Source organism: Loxodonta africana, chromosome 3 (assembly GCF_030014295.1).
Source record: "Loxodonta africana isolate mLoxAfr1 chromosome 3, mLoxAfr1.hap2, whole genome shotgun sequence".
NCBI lineage: Eukaryota > Metazoa > Chordata > Mammalia > Proboscidea > Elephantidae > Loxodonta > Loxodonta africana.
The window spans coordinates 9493013-9510923 of record NC_087344.1 but is presented as its reverse complement, the minus strand read 5'-3'; the positions used below and the strand labels follow the sequence as shown (position 1 = coordinate 9510923).

The following is a 17911-nucleotide window of genomic DNA, read 5'->3' as shown; positions in this document are numbered from 1 at the left end:
AGGTAAGCACTTCCAGAGTTGCATTTTGTGATTATAATTTCATGAAGAAGAGGATTAAGGTAGGATTGTAACACCCTTTCTAAGGTCACATCCCTGATGCGGTGTAAAGGCGTTTCCCTGGAGTATTGCCTGCACCATCTTTTATTTCACAAGAGATAAAAAGAAAGGGAAGCAAGCAGAGAGGGGGGACCTCATACCACCAAGGAACCAGTGCTGGGAGCAGAGCTCGTCCTTTGGATCCAAGGTTCCTGTGCAGAGAAGTTCCTAGTCTAGGGGAAGATTGATGACAAGGACCTTCCTCCAGAGCCAACAGAGAGAAAAAGCCTTCCCCTGGAGCTGATGCCCTGAATTTGGACTTCTAGCCTACTAGACTGTGAGAAAATTAATTTCTCTTTGTTAAAGCCATCTGCTTATGGTATTTCTGTTATAGTAGCACTAGATGACTAAGACACACATACACACACATACACATATATAAACATATATACATATATGTACACGTTAGTTGTATCATGTTAGGTGCAAGTATGACTTTGTAATTGACTATGTCTTTATTTTTTTATGTCTTTATTTGGAGATTGTGCATGGTTTAAGGAGACGTGTACAGGTGCCAAGTTAACAAGGGGTGGACTCTGATGGTTAAGGTTGTGTGCCAACTTGACTGGGCCATGATTCTCAGCGGTTTGGCAGTTATGTAACGATGTAGTCATCCTCCATGATGTGATCTGATGTAATCAGCCAATCAGTTGTAAGGGGAGTTTCCTCATAAGTGTAGCCCGCATCCAATATATATGGACGTCCTGGCAAAACTCACTTGCTTGCCCTGGATCTTGCAACCAGCTCATCATCATCTGATCTCCAGTTCTTAGGAGTTGACCCAGCAACCTGCTTAATTGCCTCCTAATCTTGGGACTCATCAGTCTCTGCAACCTGTGACCCAGCAGCCTGCTGTCCTACCCTCCAATCTTGAATTCATCAGCCTCCACAACCTGTGAGCCAGTGGCCTCCCGTCTGACCTGCTGATCTTGGGTTCATCAGCCCCTGCAGCTATGTGAGTCAGGAGAAGCCTCCACCCTGACGCTTGATCCACTGACTTGGGACTTGTTAGCCTCTACAACCGCGTGAGCTAATTCATTGAGATAAATTTATATGCAAACATATATATATATATATACGCTTCACTGTTTCTGCTCCTCTTGACAACCCAGCCTAAGACATACATATATACATATACACATATATATACATGTTGTTGTTGTTAGGTGCCGTTGAGTCAATTCCAGCTCATAGTGACCCTATGTACAACAAAATGAAACACTACCCAGTCCTGCACCATCCTCACAATTGTTGCTATGTTTGAGCCCACTGTTGTAGCCACTGTGTCAGTCCATCTCATTGAGGGTCTTCCTCTTTTTCACTGATCCTCTACTTTACCAAGCATGATGTCCTTTTCCAGGGACTGATCCCTCCTGATAACATGTCCAAAGTACACAAGACAAAGTCTCACCATCCTTGCTTCTAAGGAGCATTCTGGTTGTATTTCTTCCAAGACAGATTTGCTTGTTCTTTTGAAAGTTCATGGTATATTCAATATTCTTTGCCAACACCATAATTCAAAGGCATCGATTCTTCTTCGGTCTTCATTATTCATATACATATATGAATATTATATATTTGTGTATATGCGTGTGTGTGTACATACAGATACAGATATAGATATGTTGTTGTGTGCTGTTGAGATGGTTCTGACTCATAGAAAGCCTATAGGACAGAGGAGAACTGCCCCATAGGGTTTCCAAGGAGTGGCTGGTAGATTCAAACTGCTGACCTTTTGGTTAGCAGCTAAGTTCTTAACCATTGTACCACCAGGGCTCCAGATATAGATATATACCTGGAGCCCTGGTGGCGCAGTGCTAACCAAAGGGTGGGCAGTCCGAATCCGCCAGGCACTCCTTGGAAACTCAATGGGGCAGTTCTACTCTGTCCTGTAGGGTCGCTATGAGTCAGAATCGACTCAAAGGCACTGGGTTTGGTTTTTGTTTTTATCCCACACACATTTCCATACAGAGAAAAGCTTACTGAAACAGCATCTTACAGGATTTTGTGATGCAAAATCAATACAAAGGGAGATGAAGAGAACTATGAAGGTGTGCCTAGCTGGCTGAAACTACAAAAGGAGTTTGTCAGAGAGAAAAAAGAGGCAGTGAATAAGACAAGCGGATGGAAGAGAAAGAAGATTCTAACAAGTATTTTTATGCTTCCCTTCATAGCATTTGAGCAAAGCAGATAAAGAATTTGAGTTAGCAATTTTTTAATTCCTCTTAGGTTTTTGGGACTTGAAGACATGGATCACAGCTTTATATGCGGGATGTTATGTGGGTGTTAATATGATTATGGAGATCTGTCCTTGGGTCAAGCCTCTTGGCTGTGCAAATGGTTAATTCGATTAGCTGCTAACCAAAAGGTTGGTGCCTCGAGTCTATCCAGAGGCACCTCAGAAAAAGCCCTAGCAATCTGCTTCTGGAAAACCAGCCACTGAGAACCCTGTCAAGTCTGGCTAATTGCCTCCATGCACAGCTGCCTCCTTTGCCAGGACACCAGAAGAACCTGATAGTGCCCAGCTACCATTACTGAACGTTTTGAGCAAAGATACTATAGCAGAATCCTGATCAAAAGGGGGAAAATGCAGAACAAATTTCAAATTCTCATGGAATCCATAATTTCTGGAGCCATAGAGGCTGAATGAACCCCTGAAACTACTGCCCTGAGATAATCTTTAAAACTTAAACCAAAAATATCCCCTGAAGTATTCTTAAAAGCAACAATAGTTTAGCATAACTAGTAAAAAATGTCTGTCTTAAGCATTGTGCCCTTTTAAGAGCTATCTATATGAGATCAAATTGACAACAAAAACTAGAAAGGTCAGATAGGAAGCTTAGGGGGCAGTGAGTTTATGTTAACAGGGGATGAACAACTTGGAAATGGAAGATGAGAATGGTTGCACAACTTGAAGAATGTAATCGGTATCACTGAGTTGTACATGCAGGAACTGTTGAATGGGTCTATGTTCTGCTGTGTATATTCTCAACAATGAAAATAAAATAAGATTTTTTTAAAACCCTATGGAGCACAGTTCTACTCTGAAACACATGAGGCTGCCATGAGTCAGCGTCAACTCGATGGCAATTAGTTTGGTCTCTGGGTCAGCATCCTTGGGCCAGAGACCAGTTTCCCTCCTGCCCCATACAGCACTCCCTGCTGACTTACCCAGATCATTTCTCTTTTTGTCCTGAGCCCTCCTGTGTGGCTTATCCTGGAGGGAGAGAGATACCAAGAAAGCAGGCATGGTGACTTGTACCCAAACTGATGGCTCCTCAGCCCCTATTTGCACATCCAAAAAGGGACCACGCCCACCACTGAGGTCTCCTGGGTCCTTCCCTCTTTGCCTCCCATGTTTTTCCATGCACAGAAAGGAACATGGGTATGAGGAGGTCTTACCTTCTTCATGGTCCCTGAAAAATCTATGGGAAGGAATAGGAAGTCATTGGAATAAGAAGCCCACAGAGTGACAAGGCCACCACTCACCTCTCACCTTCTCTCCCAGTGGGAACCCCATGGAGAGCCAAGCCCACCTTCCACCTTCTCTCCCAATGGGAATTCCATGGAGTTCCAAGCCCATCTCCCACCTTCTCTCCCAACAGGAACCCCGTGGACAGCCAAGCCCACATCCCACCTTCTCTCCCATTGGGAACCCCAGGGAGAGCCAAGCCCACCTTCCACCTTCTCTCCCAGTAGGAATCCCAAGGAGATCCAAGCCCACCTCCCACCTTCTCTCCCAGTAGGAATCCCAAGGAGATCCAAGCCCACCTCCCACCTTCTCTCCCAATAGGAATCTCAAGGAGATCCAAGCCCACCTCCCACTTCCTCTCCCAATGGTACCTTGCCCATGTCGACCACACATTGGGACCCTCCCCAGACACTCCTTGTGTGCAGGTGCACGGCATCGATGACAGCGGTAGCCCTGATAGAAGGTGCCTCTGGGGTGAGGGAAGGATGAAGGTGAGGAAGTGATCTTAACTGACATGGCCAACCACACCGCCAACCATCCCCAGCATGAGGGGGCCCCTTGGGCTCTTTTCAGAGCAGGAGGGAGATGGAGAAGCTGAGGGCCAAAATAAGGTCTCGCACCTCCCAGCTCAGTGGGCTGTCTGCTGGGGCAGCCTGTGCAGAGGGAAAGGACCGAACGTGCCCAAGACCCACAGCCACCCCCCAGCCTCCCACCTCAGCAACATCTGGCAGGCTGCACAGGAAGTGGTCTCCTCGAAGGAGTACATCTGGAAGTCATGTCCGTTGGCAGTGGCGTTCTCGGGGTAGATATTGGAGCTGGAGTGGGAAAATAAATGGAAAGAGAACCAGGGCTTCATTACTGTTTGTTGTTGTTATTGGGTGTCATGGGGTCATACCCAACTCATAGTGACCCCATGTGACAGAGCAGAACAGCCCCATAGGGTTTTTTTTGGCTATGATCTTTACGGGAGCAGATCACCAAGTCTTTCTCCCGCAGAGCCACTGGGAGAGTTCGAACCACCAGCCTTTTGGTTAGCAGCCAAGTGCTTAACCATTGTGCCACCAGGGCTCCTGGTGGATGGCTCAATAATATCCCATTGTATGGATAGAGCGCATCTTGCTTATCCATTTATTCATGATGGACATTTGGGTTATTTCTATCTTTTGGCGATTGTGAAGAGTGCTGCTGTGGGCATCCATAGAGACTGAAAACAAATGAGTGGTTGCCAGGGGTGGGGAGGAAGGAGCCCGGGTGGTGCAAGCGGTTTGCAATCAGCTGCTAACCGAAAGGTTTGAGGTTGGAACCCACCCAAGGACTCCATGGAACAATGACCTGGAGAACTGCTTCTGTAAAGATTACAGCCTGGAAAATCCTATGGAGCAGTTCTACCCTGTAGCACATGGGGTTGACGTGAGTCGGGGGCCAAGTCAATGGCAGTTAACAACAACAACAACAAGTAGGGAGGACGGGGAATGGGGAGTGACTGCTAGTGGGTACAGAGTCTCCTCTGGGACTGATGAAAATGTTCTGGAACTAGAGAGAGGAGGAGGTTGCACAACATAGTAAATGTACTGAATGCCACTGAACGTACACTTTAAAGTGGTTCCTTTTTTGTCAGGTGAATTTCACCTCAATAAAAGAAGGAGAAGAAAGTGAAGAAGAGGCGGCTACAGCCTGCACAGAACCTTGGTGCCTTGAGTCTGTCCCTCCCATTTCCCAGATGGGGAAACTGAGGCTCAGAGTGGAAGAGAGACTGATCTGAGGTCTCATGGAATGTTAGGGCAGAGCTGGGACTTGGGCACAGAACTGCCTCCCAGCCCCTGCATCCAAGCGTCAGCCTCCCCTGAGGTTGGAAAGATGGAGGGGAGGGAGGGCTCACATGGCCATCTCGAACTGTTCCATCCACTTCTTCTTCAGCTCCCGTGTCTTGAAGAACAGCTCGTAGCCCTGGGCGCCTTGGTCCTCAATCAGAAGAAACATGTGGGACCACTGTAAGGAAGCAGAGGCCAGACTGAAGGAACCCCCCTACAAAGGGTGAGACCACACATCCACCGACCCTACCGCTGTAGAAGAAAAAGGGTCAGGCCAATGGCACCCACCACATAGAAGGGAGGACCACACATCCACTCACCCCTATCCCATAGAATAAAAAGGGTCAGGCAAATGGCACCCACAGAGGGTGGGACCACACACCCACCAACGCAACCCCTGTGAAAAACCAACCCAGTTGCCATCGAGTCAATTCTGACTCATAGCGACCCCATGTATTATACAGTAGAACTGCTCCATAGGGTATTCTTGGCTGGAATCTAAAAGCAGATCACCAGGCCTTTCTTCCAAAACACCACTGGGTGGGTTCAAACCACCAACCTTTAGGTTATTAGTGGAGTGCAAAGTGTTTGCGCCACCTAGAGACCTGCCCTACCCCTGTAAAAAACTAAAAGGGACCAGAAAAATAAGTCTGACCAATAGCAGCCTCCTCCCAGAGGGTGGGACCCCCAGGCCCCTGCCCCTAGGGAGTCATGCATGGGGACCCTGGTAAAGGGTTGCCCAGGATATCTAATACACACTCACAAGCCCAACACGCACACGCACACACACACAGCCTCCACTCGTTCGTTTCCCCAGCAAGCACTTGTTGGGTGCCTACTGGGGACAGAGCAGTGGACAGGACATTGTCCCCAGGGCCAGGCCCATAAACAGGTCATTACAAGAGAGCCTTCAGCATCATGACAAGTGAGAGACAGGGAGCTGAGAAACAGGAGCAGTAGTGGAGGTGGGGGGCAGTTACCCAGAGGAGGAGAAAAGTTGCCAGTTACCAGAAAGAGAGGCAGTTACCAGAAAGTGAAGAAGGAAGTGAGGAGACAGAGGTGCGAGGGTTGTCACCTCCACAGAGAAGGTCCCTGACCAATAGAGCTAAAATAGCCCCCTTCCACCCTCACCCCTCCTGGTGACATCACCCTGTCTACTTTCTTTGTAGAACACGGTGCTGTCTTTTCTTGTTTCCCACATGAATGGAAGCTCCATAGGAAGAGGGGAGGGACATGTCTGTTTTGTTTTCATTTAACACTCCTAGTGCCTAGAAGAGTGTCCTGAATGTAAACAACAACAAAAAAACCGTTGCCAGCGACTCATGGCGACCCCACGGATTACAGAGCAGAACTGCCCCATAGGGTATTCTTGGCTGTCATCTTTAGGGGAGGAGCGCTAGTAGTGCAACAGTTAAGCGCTCTTAGACATGTACACACACAGAGACATTCCAAAGGACTGGTCGAGAGCCCCAGTCTGCCCTGGACAGGAGCCCGGCTCTGGTCTCGGAGCCCCACCTTCTTGTTGTCCCGCTCTCCGGAGGAGTCGTCGCGAACCTGGAAGTTGTGCAGGTTCACAAAGTCCTTGAGGTCGTAGGAGTCCCCGCGGCGCTTACAGATAAGCAGGGCTTTGTCGAGCAGGAAAGCATACCTGGGAGCGAGCAGGTCAGGTGTCCCGACCGGCGCCTCCCACCTGTCCCCACCAGCTCTCTGCTGGGTCCCTTCCACCTTCCTGGCTCCATCTTGATGACACCCTGACAACACCTCCATGTCTCCTCTTTTGCCAGCTTGCCCGTGCCCGCCTGTCCATCTTTGCCCCACCCACGCAATTTGTGTTGGTCCCGCCTGTATGTCCATCCTGGCCCTGCCATGCCTGTTCGTCTAAGCTCCACCCCCTGGTTAAGGCGGCCCGCTCAGGCTCCGCCCCAGATCTGTGTTGGCATTGCCCACCTGTTCATCTTGGCCCCACCCGCACGTCTATCGTGGCACTTCCCTGTCAATCCCTCTTGGTCCCACCCACCTGTCCATCTAAGAGCCTGGTCCTGCCTCTGCCCGGGCTCCACCCAACTATGCATCTTGTCCACCCACGCGTCCACCCTGGCCCTGCCCTGCCTGTCCATCTAGGCTCCATTCTCGTTAAGTAGCCCACTCATCTGTCCATCTAGGCACCTGGCCCCGCCCCCTCCAGGCTCCACCTACCTGTCCATCTCAGACCCACCACCGGTTCATCCTGGCCCTGCCCCGTCGAGCCCTCTAGCCCCACCCACCTGTCCATCTAGGAGCCTGGGCCCCCCTCTCCCAGGCCCCGCCCACCTGTCCATCTTGGAGCGCCGCTCCACCGATGTAATCTTGAGCTCCCCGTCGATCTTGGGCCGGCCGTAGTGGGCCAGTGACTGGTCCTGAGCAGCAGAGGGTCCGTCAACGGGCCACTAAGAAGAGGCCCAGACGTCTCCCCAAGGTGACCACACCCCTGACCCCTGTCGCCCCCCTCACCAGGTTCTCGATGGACAGCTGGAAGTTGGTGATCTGCCGCAGCGTCTCGTTGTCTCGCTTCACCTCGTTCACGCACTGCGCCAGGTCCTGGGGGCGGAGTAGGGGTGAGCGTGGACCCTGCACGGCCCAATTCCCAACCTGGCCCGGGATAGGGGGCCAGCGCCCACCAGGGGCCAGCAGGAGGCTTAGTGACAGGGTGTCCGCAGCGTGTCACTGTACTCTGTGCGTTTCCTCAGGGGCGCTACTGCAAACCACTGGTCCTATGGGCTTGTCCATGTGTGGTGCGGGCAGGAGTTGACTGTGGGTGTGATGTCACTGCCTTGAGCGTGTGTGAGGTTGTGTTGTTAGCTACCGTCTAGTCAGTCCACGACTCATGACAACCCCATGCACAATGGAACATCTGACCAGTCCCGCACCATGATTGGTTGCGGATTGGACCGTTATGATCCATAGCGTTTCCAGTCACAGGCTTTTCTGCCTAGTCCATCTCAGAATGGAAGCTCTGCAGAAACGTGTCCAGCATCCAAGCAACATGCAAGCCTCCGCTGACAGGTGGTGGCTGCGAACGAGGTGCATTGGCCAGGAATAAAACCAGGTCTCCCGCATGGGAGGTGAGAATTCTACCACAGAGCCACACAGTCCCCACGAAGGTGTGTGTTGATATTGCCTTTGGGTGCCCTCGAATCCCTTCCAACTCAGTGGCCCCACGTGACAGAGTAGAACTGCCCCAAAGGGTTTTCTAAGCTGTAATCTTTACCGGAGCAGATGGCCACTTCATTCCCACGAGGAGCCTCTGGGTGGGTTTCAACCACCAACCGTTTGTTTAGCAGTGAAGTGCTTAACACTTGCACCACCAGGGCTCCTTGAAGGTGTGTGTGGGCCCCTGAAACTCGGCAGTCTCCTGGCGTCTCTGTATATGTACCTGGGTGTGATGGTCACCCCACTCCTTCCAGAAGATTCCAAGCATCACCTGTCTATCCCTCCGTCCCACTCACCCTCATGGCGTCCAGGGCCAGACGCAGGTTCTCCTTCTCCATCGAGTCCTGTGTATGTTTCACCAGCTCCTGCAGGACCCAGGGAGTCAGACATCACCCGGGCGGCCCCTCCTGGCCCACCAACTCATCCTCCCTCTGCCCCCTCTTCCTGGAGGCAGGGATGACCCAAACAACCCATCCCAGAGGGTCCTAGAGCACCAGCTCCACCCCCACCCAAAGCCGTGCACCACACCTGGAGAAGGAGGTGGTACTTGAGCACTCGCTGCATGGGCACCATCAGCAGGTCCCGCAAGGTGAACCTCCCATTGTTTGCTCGCTGAGAACACTCCTGGGGGTGGCGAGGGGGGGACAGAGAATGAGGTGAGGCTGGAGCCAGGTGCTCTGGCTGAGCCAGTAGTGGAGAGGGACACAGACAGACCCCAAAGCTGTGCTGTTTCTTCCTAGAGCTCAAAGCACTATATCTCCCCCAGGGAAATAAGGAAGGAAAGATGCGTTATGGATTGAATCGTGTCCCCCCAAAATATGTGTTACAAATCCCTTGGTGCCATAGAGGTTAGGCGCTCGGCAGTTTTAACACACCAGCCGCCCCGCGGAGAAGGATGTGGCAGTTGGCTTCCATAAAGATTACAGCCTTGGAAACCCTATGGGGCAGTTGCAGTTCTACTCTGTCCTCTAGGGACGCTATGAGACAGAATAGACTCCAGGACAATGGGTTATTTTTATACCTGTGGATGTAATCCCATGTGGGAATAGGGTTTTCTTTGTTACATTCAGGAGGCCATATCAGTGTAGGGCGTGTCTTAAACCAATCACTTTTGAGATTTAAAAGGGGCAGATTAGGTGGAGAAGCAAGGAAGTAGGAATGGAGAAAGACTGATGCCTCCTGGAGATCTCCAAAGAACACCAAGAACCTGAGACAACAACTTTTCCCCAGAGCAGACAGAGCCTTCCCCCAGAACTAGCGCCCTGAATGCAGACTTGCGGCCTCCTGAACTGTGAAAAAATAAATTCTGTTCATAAAAGCCCCCCATCTGTGGTGTTTCTGTTACAGCAGCACTAGGAAATGAAGACAGAGGCTGTGGGGTGGGGGTGGCTTAAGACCTGGCTGGAAGATCTGTGGGCACTGCCCCGGGTAGAGGACTTGCAGCTGAGTGGGGCTGGAGACGGGGAGAGGGAGAGGTCTGGAGACCCCCCACTGCACCGACTAGAGAAGGAGGAGTTGGGGGGCACACAGGGAGCGTCTCTTTGTCCCTGCTCTGTGGCTTTCAGTCGAGTTTCCACTGGACTTACTGGCCAGGGTTCAGTCCAGGTCCACCTTAACTCAGGGCCAGGGTTGGCTGGGGTCAAGGTCAGACTGAAGCTGGCGCTCAGCCAGGATTGGGACTGAGCCCAGAGTTGGGGTTCAACCCAGAACTGGGGCTGAGCCCGAAGTTGGGGCTCAGCTGGGATTGGGGTTCAGGCCAAAGTTGAGGCTCAGCCAGGACTGGAGCTCAACCAAGAGTTGGGGCTTGGCCAGGGTTGGGCATAACTCAGAGTTTGGGCTTCGCTAGGGTTGAGGCTCAGCCCAGAGTTTGGGCTCAGCTGAGTTTGAGGCTAAGCTGGGGTTGGGGTTCAGCTGGGGTTGCAGCTTAGCTGGAACTGGAGCTCAGCCCAGGATCAGGGCTCAGCAGGGGTTGAGTCTCAGCCCAGGATTGGGACTCAGCTAGGATTGGGGCTCAGTGCACAGTTGGGGTTCACCCTAGGGCTGGCGTCCACTTGGGATCAGGGCTCAGTTTGGAGTCAGGATCTCTGCCTGATGTCAGGCCTCAGCCCTGGGTTGGGGATTCAGTTCAGGATTGGCTTTGAGCCTGGAGTCGGTGAGTCAGCTCCGCGCAGGGGCTCAGCGGGGCTGGGGCTCTGTGCTCTGGCCCATTTCCACCACTTGGCTGCTTGGTACCTTCCTCCCCAAACTTTCCAGGGACCCTAGCTGGGCTGCAGCAGAAAGCAGGGCATTCCAGGCTCCAGCTCCTTGCTGCTGCCCTTGGGACTTGGAAGCAATGGGCGAGCCCCCAGCTGTGACACGGACCCCACCTCCAGCTTCATCTGCACGTCCTCACGGGCTGAGGCCACACGATCCAGGTGCTTGCTGGCGGACTCCACCTGACTGCAATAGCGGCCGTAAATGAGGAACCTGCAGGAAAAAAAACAGGCCGCCTGGTGATGGTTGCCAGTACCAAGGTCAGGCTGACCTGGCTGTCAGCCCTGGCCTCCTCTCTTCCCAGCTGGGTTGCTCTGAGCCTCAATTTCCTCATCTGTAAAATGGGTGTAAGGAGCCCTGGTGGGACAATGGTTAAGCACTCAGCTGCTAACCAAATGGTTGGTGGGTGTAACCCAACAGTGGCTCTGAGGGGGAACAGACCTGGTGATGTGCTCCCATAAAGATCACAGCCTAGAAAACTCTATGGGGCAGTTCTACTCTGTCATCTGGGGTTGCTGTGAGTCAGAATCGACTCAACAGGACCTAATGTCAACAATAACAACAAAATGGGTATACCAACAGCCCCTCCCACACGGGGGTACTGTAGCGTTAAATGAGATGATGCCATGGCCCCTGGAGGATGATTTCTGCTCAATGTTCATTTCTATCACAAACAATCATTGAACACCTACTGTGTGCCAGGCCCTGTGCTAAACACTTTAAGCATCAATTTATTTAATGCTCGCCACAACCCTCCAGGGTACATTCCTGTACCACATTGATTTTTAATTTAATTTTTGGTGAAAAATACACATATCAAAGCATGCTGCCATTTAAGAATATCTACATATATTGTTCAGTGACATTGGCGACATTCTTCACCTTGTGTCAGCATTCTCATTATTTCTGCTCTCATTGTTTTTCCCCCATTACTTTAGACTCACAGCCCCCTAGACTTCTCATCTATCCTTTAGAGTTACTGTTGTCTCTCTGGTCTCAGATAGATAGTTTTTGTTTGTTTGGTTGGTTAAGTGCAGTCCTTAAGGATGACATTCTTTAGTTTTTGAGCTAAACTGTTTTTTTGTTTAAAGATGACTTCAGCATCTCAACATTTGAAGAGTATTCCAGGGCAACAGTCTCAGGGGTTCCTCCAGCCTCAAGGGGTCCAGTAAGTATGGATGCTTTGGAACATGAAATTCTGTCCCACATTTTTTCCCTTTCTATCAGGGTCCATCTGTTGTGTCCCAGATCAAATCATTCAATAATGGTAGCCAGGCACCATCCAGTTCTTTCGGTCTCATGTTAGAAGAAGCAGAGATTCATGGAGACCCTTGGTCCTCTAATCTGGTTGCTTCTCTGATTCTTGGGCTTCCTTCTTCCTCCAGTGCCCCAGACGAATAGAGGTCAATTGCTGTATTTTGGATGGCTGCGGGCAAGCTTTTAAGACCCCAGACCCTACTCACTGAACTCACATCATTACGTGGAATGTATTGCTAATTGCCTCCACGAACAACTGCCTCATTTGCCAGGAGCCCAGAAGAACTTGATAGTGCCCGGCTATCATTACTGAACGTTTTGAGCAAAGATACTATAGCAGAATCCTGATCAAAAGGGGGAAAATGCAGAACAAAATTTCAAATGCTCATGAAATCCAGACTTTCTGGAGCTATGGAGGTTGGATGAACCCCTGAAACTATAGCCCTGAGATAATCTCTAAACCTGAAACTAGAAATATCCCCTGAAGTCTTCTTTAAATCAAACAATAGTATAGCTTAACTGGTAAAGAATATCTGCCTTGAGCATTGTGCTTTTTTAAGATCTGTCTATATGGGAGGAAACCCTGGTGGCGTAGTGGTTAAGTGCTAAGGCTGCTAACCAAGAGGTCAGCAGTTTCGAATCCGCCAGGCGCTCCTTGGAAACTCTGTGGGGCAGTTCTACTCTGTCCTGTAGGGTCGCTATGAGTTGGAATCGACTCGAGGGCAGTGGGTTCAGTTCTGGGTTTGGTCTATATGAGATTAAATTGACAACAGCAACTTGGAAGATTAGATAGGAAACTTAGGGGGAAATGAGCTTATGTGAACGGGGGAGGAACGATTTGGAAAAGGAGGGTGAGAACAAATTGCACAACTCAAAGAGTGTAATTATGGTCACTGAATTATACAGTGAAAGCTGTGAGAGCCAGCACTCGCTGGGACTGCCTCATTTTTTCCAGGTCTTGAAAGTTTTCTGCCTTTCAAAGGATGCAGTCTTACCATTTTTCTATCCCTTGTTTTAGTGGAAAATATTTGAGTTTTCCTTCTCTGACAGGTTTCTGCCTTACATAGTTCTGGCTTTCGTGGCTTTTACTGTACATTTAGAAACTGGTGAATATGCCACTGTGTATATCCTCAACAACAAAAATAAAATATAAATACATATATATATATATAAATATATATACATATATAAATACATATATATATATATATATAGGAAATAAATTAACCAAGCTTTGGTGCCTCAAAAATAAAATAATAATAATGATTGTTTTTCCAATTTCTCAATTATCTTTTCTGTACTTTTTCTATGTTGTTGTTGTGTGCCATCAAGTCAACTTTAGCTCATAGCGACTCTATAGGACAGAGAAGAACTCCCCCATATTTCCAAGGAGTGGCTGGTGGATTTGAACTGCCAACCTTTTGGTTAGCAGCCACAGCTCTTAACCACTTCACCACCAGAGCTCCATACTGCTTCTATAAATAGTGAAGAATAAAGTGTCAAGTGATACCGTGTGGCCAAAGCTGAGTGCTTAACTTGACCTTCCAATAAAGCAAAATGAAATTGTGAAAAATGAAGGAAAAAAAAAAAAAAACAGTATTATGCCAGTTGACTGGATTGTCCCTCAAGACCATGACCAAAATGAGAAAGCTAGTCCCAGGAGGTGTGTACCACGTTGATTTTGCAGATGAGGAAGCAGAAGCTCAGAGAGGTTAAGTAACATTCCAGTGACACACAGCTCACAAGTGGTGGAGCTGGGAACTGAGCCAGAGATGGGCAGCTCCTTCCCCACAAGCCCATGAGCACACAGCACACAGTCACCCTCCCTGGCCGGTGGTCCCGGAGGGCAGGGTCTCTGGAACACCCAGCCCAGGCAGGGGTAGGGGTCTCACCTCTCCTTGTACTTGATAAAGACCTGGTAGAGGTTGGGAGCGCTGGGGGTAGCCAGGGTTTCCTTCATCTCCTTCAGAAAGAGGGTGTGCACAACAAGCAGATCCTATTTGGAGGAAAGGGTGAGGGCTGGAGCTGGGGCGGGGAAGGGCTGGGACCCAGCAGGCTTGATGGGGTAGGGGTCATTGCCTACCGTTGTGGACTGACATATGTCCCCAGCCCCATAATACATGTTACAAACCTAACCCCTGTACCTGTGAAGGGAATCCTGGGCAGCACAAATGGTTAACTACTCGACTATTAACCACAAGGCTGGAGGTTTGAACTCAACCAGAGGCCCCTTGGAAGAAAGTCCTGGCAACCTGCTTCCAGAAACCCTACAGAATGAAGTTCTACTCTGACACACATTGGGTCACCATGAGTTGGAATCAACTCAACGGCAATTGGTACTGGTACCAGTATACCTGTGGATGTAATCCCATTTGGGAAAAGGGTTTTCTTTACTATGTCAGTGAGGCCATATCAGTGTAGGGTGTGTCTTAAACCTAATCATTTTTGAGATATAAAAAAAGCAGATGAGGCACAGACATCAGCGGGCTGGGGAAGACAGCACCTGCGAGGATCACCAAGGAACCGGGGAATACCTGGTTACACAAGCTGAGAAAGGAGCTTTCCCCATGAGCCAGCACCCTGAATTTGGACTTCTAGCCTTCTAAACTGTGAGAAAATAAATTTCTGTTCTTTAAAACCACCCATTTGTGTTATTTCTGTTGTTGCTGGTAGCCATCAAGTCAATTCCAACTCATGGTGACCCCATGTGTGTAGACTAGAACTGTGCTCCGTGGGTTTTCAAGGCTGTGACCTTTCAGAAGCAGGTTGCCAGGCCTGTCTTATGAGGCACCTCTGGGTGGGCTCGAACCACCAACCTTTCAGCTAGTAGTCAAGGGCTTAATGGTTTGTACCACCCAGGGACTCCAGTACTTCTGTTACAGCAGCGGTAAGAAACTGAGACACCACCTTATGTTGCTCAACTCCCAACCCACACACCCCTGGGCCAGGCAGGGCTGGCAGAAGGTGCCCTCTGGACATAGATAGTGGCCGAGACCCAAGAGGGTTGGGGAGTGGCTAGCTCACCTCGATGTTAATGAAGATGATCTCGATGTCTTGACTTTTGAGAAACCTCTGCAGGGGCTTCATGAAGTGCTGCAGGGAGTGGGAAAAGGATGAGGGAAGGGGAGACCCACTCCCTCCAGCCCAGGGGACAGGGACAAGGAAACAGAAATGAGATAGAGAGAGACAGTGTGGAGAGAGAAAGCAAAAGACAGAGATAAGGAAACAAAGACAAAGAAAAAGACATAGAAATAAAGAAAGATAGAGAATGTCCATGCAAAAACGTATACACGAATGTTCTTTGCAGCACTATTCACAATAACCAGAAAGGGTAAACAACTTAACGGTCCACCAGCAGATGAATGGATAAACAAAATGTGGTACATACAAACAACAGAATATTACTTATCCATAACAAAAAGGGGGGAATGAAGCCCTGATACATGCTATGACATGGATGAACTGTGAAAACGTTACACTAAGTGAAAGAAATCAGACAAAAAGGCATAAATATTGTATGATTCCATTTATAGGAAATGTCCAGAACAGGCAAATCCATAGAGACAGGAAGTAGATTAGTGGTTGCCTAGGGGTTGGGAGGAAGGGGAAAGAGAGTTGCTGCTAATGGGTACAGGGTTTCTTTTAGGGATGATGATAATATTCTGGAATTAGATAGCGGTGATGGTTCCCCCATGACATTGTGAATGACCTTGTGGATATACAAAAAAAAAAAAAAAAAATTGAATCATACCCTTTAAGTAGGTAGAAACACTGGTGGCGTAGTGGTTAAGAGCTATGGCTGCTAACGAAAAGGTCAGCAGTTTGAATCCACCAGGTGCTCCTTGGAAACCCTATGGGGCAGTTCTACTCTGTCCTATAGGGTTGCTATAAGTCGGAATCAACTCAACAGCAACAGGTTTGGTTTCTCTTTTTTTTTTTTTTTTAAGTAGGTGAGTTGTATGATACGTGAATTATATTTCAATAAAGCTGTTGAAAAGCTGCCCTAGTAATGCAAGTGGTTAAGCGCTCCACTGCTAACGGAAAGGTTGGACATTCAAACCCACCCAGCAGCTCTAGGGGGAAAGCCCTGACGATCCGTTCCTGTAAAGATTGTTGTTGTTAAAAAAAATATTCTTTGAGGATTAAAGGGTAGGGAGGGAAGGAGAGGAATATTCACTAACTAGAGAGTAAAACAAGTATTATTTTAGGTGAAGGGAAGGGCAACACACAACACAAAGGAACTCAGTACAACTGGACTAAACCAAAAGTAAGGAAGTTTCCTGAACACAACCAAACGCTTGAAGGCCAGAGTAGCAGGGACAGGGGTCTGGGGCCCATGGTTTCAAGGTACATCTAGGTCAGTTGGCATAACAAAATATATTAAGAAAATGTTCTGCATCCCACTTTGGTGAGAGGTATCTGGGGCCTTAAACACTAGGCAAGCAGCCATCTAAGATGCATCGATTGGTCTCAACCTACCTGGAGCAAAGGAGAATGAAGGATACCAAAGACACATGGTAAAGGTGAGTGCAAGAGACAGAAAGGGCCACATAAACCAGACATTCCTCAGCCTGAGACCAGAAGAGCTAGAGGGTGCCCAGCTACCACCGCTCACTGCCCTGACAGGGAACACAACAGAGAATCCCTGATGGAGCACAAGAACGGTGGGATGCAGACCTCAAATTCTCAAAAGACCAGACTGAATGGTCTGACTGAGACTAGAGGGACCCTGACGGTCATGGTCCCCGGACCCTCTGTTAGCCCAAGATTGGAACCATTCCTGATGCCAACTCTACAGACAGGGATTGGACTGGACTATAAGATAGACAACGATACTGGTGAGGAGTGAGCTTCTCGGCTCAAGTAGATACTTAAGACTATGTGGGCAGCTCCTGTCTGGTGGTGAGATGAGAAGGAAGAGGGGGACAGGAGCTGACCGAATGGACATGGGAAATACAGGGTGTGTATAACTTTTTGTACGAGAGACTGACTTGATTTTTAAATTTTCATCTACAGCACAATAAATTAATTACTTAAAACAAAAGATTGCTGTTGTTGTGTGCCATAGAGTCAATTCCAACTCATAGCACCCCAGTAGAACTGCCCCACAGGGTTTCCTAGGCTGAAATTTTTAGGGGAGCAGATCATCAGGTCTTTTCTCCCACAGAGCAGCTAGTGGATTCGAACTGTCGACCTTTCATTTAGCAACCAAGCACTTAACCTGGGCACTACCAGGGCTCCTTCTCATAAAGATTACAGCCTAGAAAACCCTATGGGTCAGTTCTACTAGGTCACATGGGGTCGCTATGAGTCAGAATCAACTCGATGGCACCTAACAACCACAACAACAAAGCTGTTAAATACAGGGAGAGAGTAAAGACAGAGGAGACAATAATAGAGAGACAGACAGAAGGACAGAGGTGAGCATACAGGAAAAGAGAGACACAGGGATAAAGAGATACAGAGGGAGAGAAAGAGGAAGAAACAGGGAGAGACCCAAGGGAAGGCAGACAGAGGTAAAAAGACAGACAAGGAGAGAGAAAAAAAGTCACAGGGCAAAAGACAGAGAGACCCAGAGACACAAAGCAATGGAGACAGACAGAGCCCCCGGCCGCCTTGGGACAGGCGGGACCCCTGAGTGTGTCCAACGCAGACAGGCAGCGAGACTGCTCCCACGCATGCGCGATGAGGCCGGTGGGTCCCCCACCTTCTGGATGGAGACCAGCGTGTCCGTGTACTTCTCCTCTGTCTGCTGGATCTCGCGCAGGCAGCAGCAGCGCTTGTCGTACTCTGTCATCCTGGGCTGAGGGCAGGAGGAGAAGCCTGTGATGGG

The 17911-nt window shown here is 49.3% G+C and overlaps 1 protein-coding gene across 1 annotated transcript in view; it reads right to left on the bottom strand.

Moving 5' to 3' along the window:
- Positions 1–17911, bottom strand: part of VAV1 (vav guanine nucleotide exchange factor 1) — an 83603-nt gene that overhangs the window by 23076 nt on the left and 42616 nt on the right. Inside the window, exons 6-19 of the mRNA XM_010601030.3 lie at positions 17786–17881; positions 15103–15171; positions 13971–14074; positions 10935–11034; positions 9097–9192; positions 8865–8933; positions 7870–7956; positions 7690–7775; positions 6895–7027; positions 5448–5557; positions 4282–4383; positions 3940–4037; positions 3499–3521; positions 3268–3313 (exon numbers count right to left, since the gene is read on the bottom strand). Coding sequence (XP_010599332.1) covers positions 3268–3313; positions 3499–3521; positions 3940–4037; positions 4282–4383; positions 5448–5557; positions 6895–7027; positions 7690–7775; positions 7870–7956; positions 8865–8933; positions 9097–9192; positions 10935–11034; positions 13971–14074; positions 15103–15171; positions 17786–17881 — 1219 coding nt within the window. The remainder of the gene's footprint in view (positions 1–3267; positions 3314–3498; positions 3522–3939; positions 4038–4281; positions 4384–5447; positions 5558–6894; positions 7028–7689; positions 7776–7869; positions 7957–8864; positions 8934–9096; positions 9193–10934; positions 11035–13970; positions 14075–15102; positions 15172–17785; positions 17882–17911) is intronic.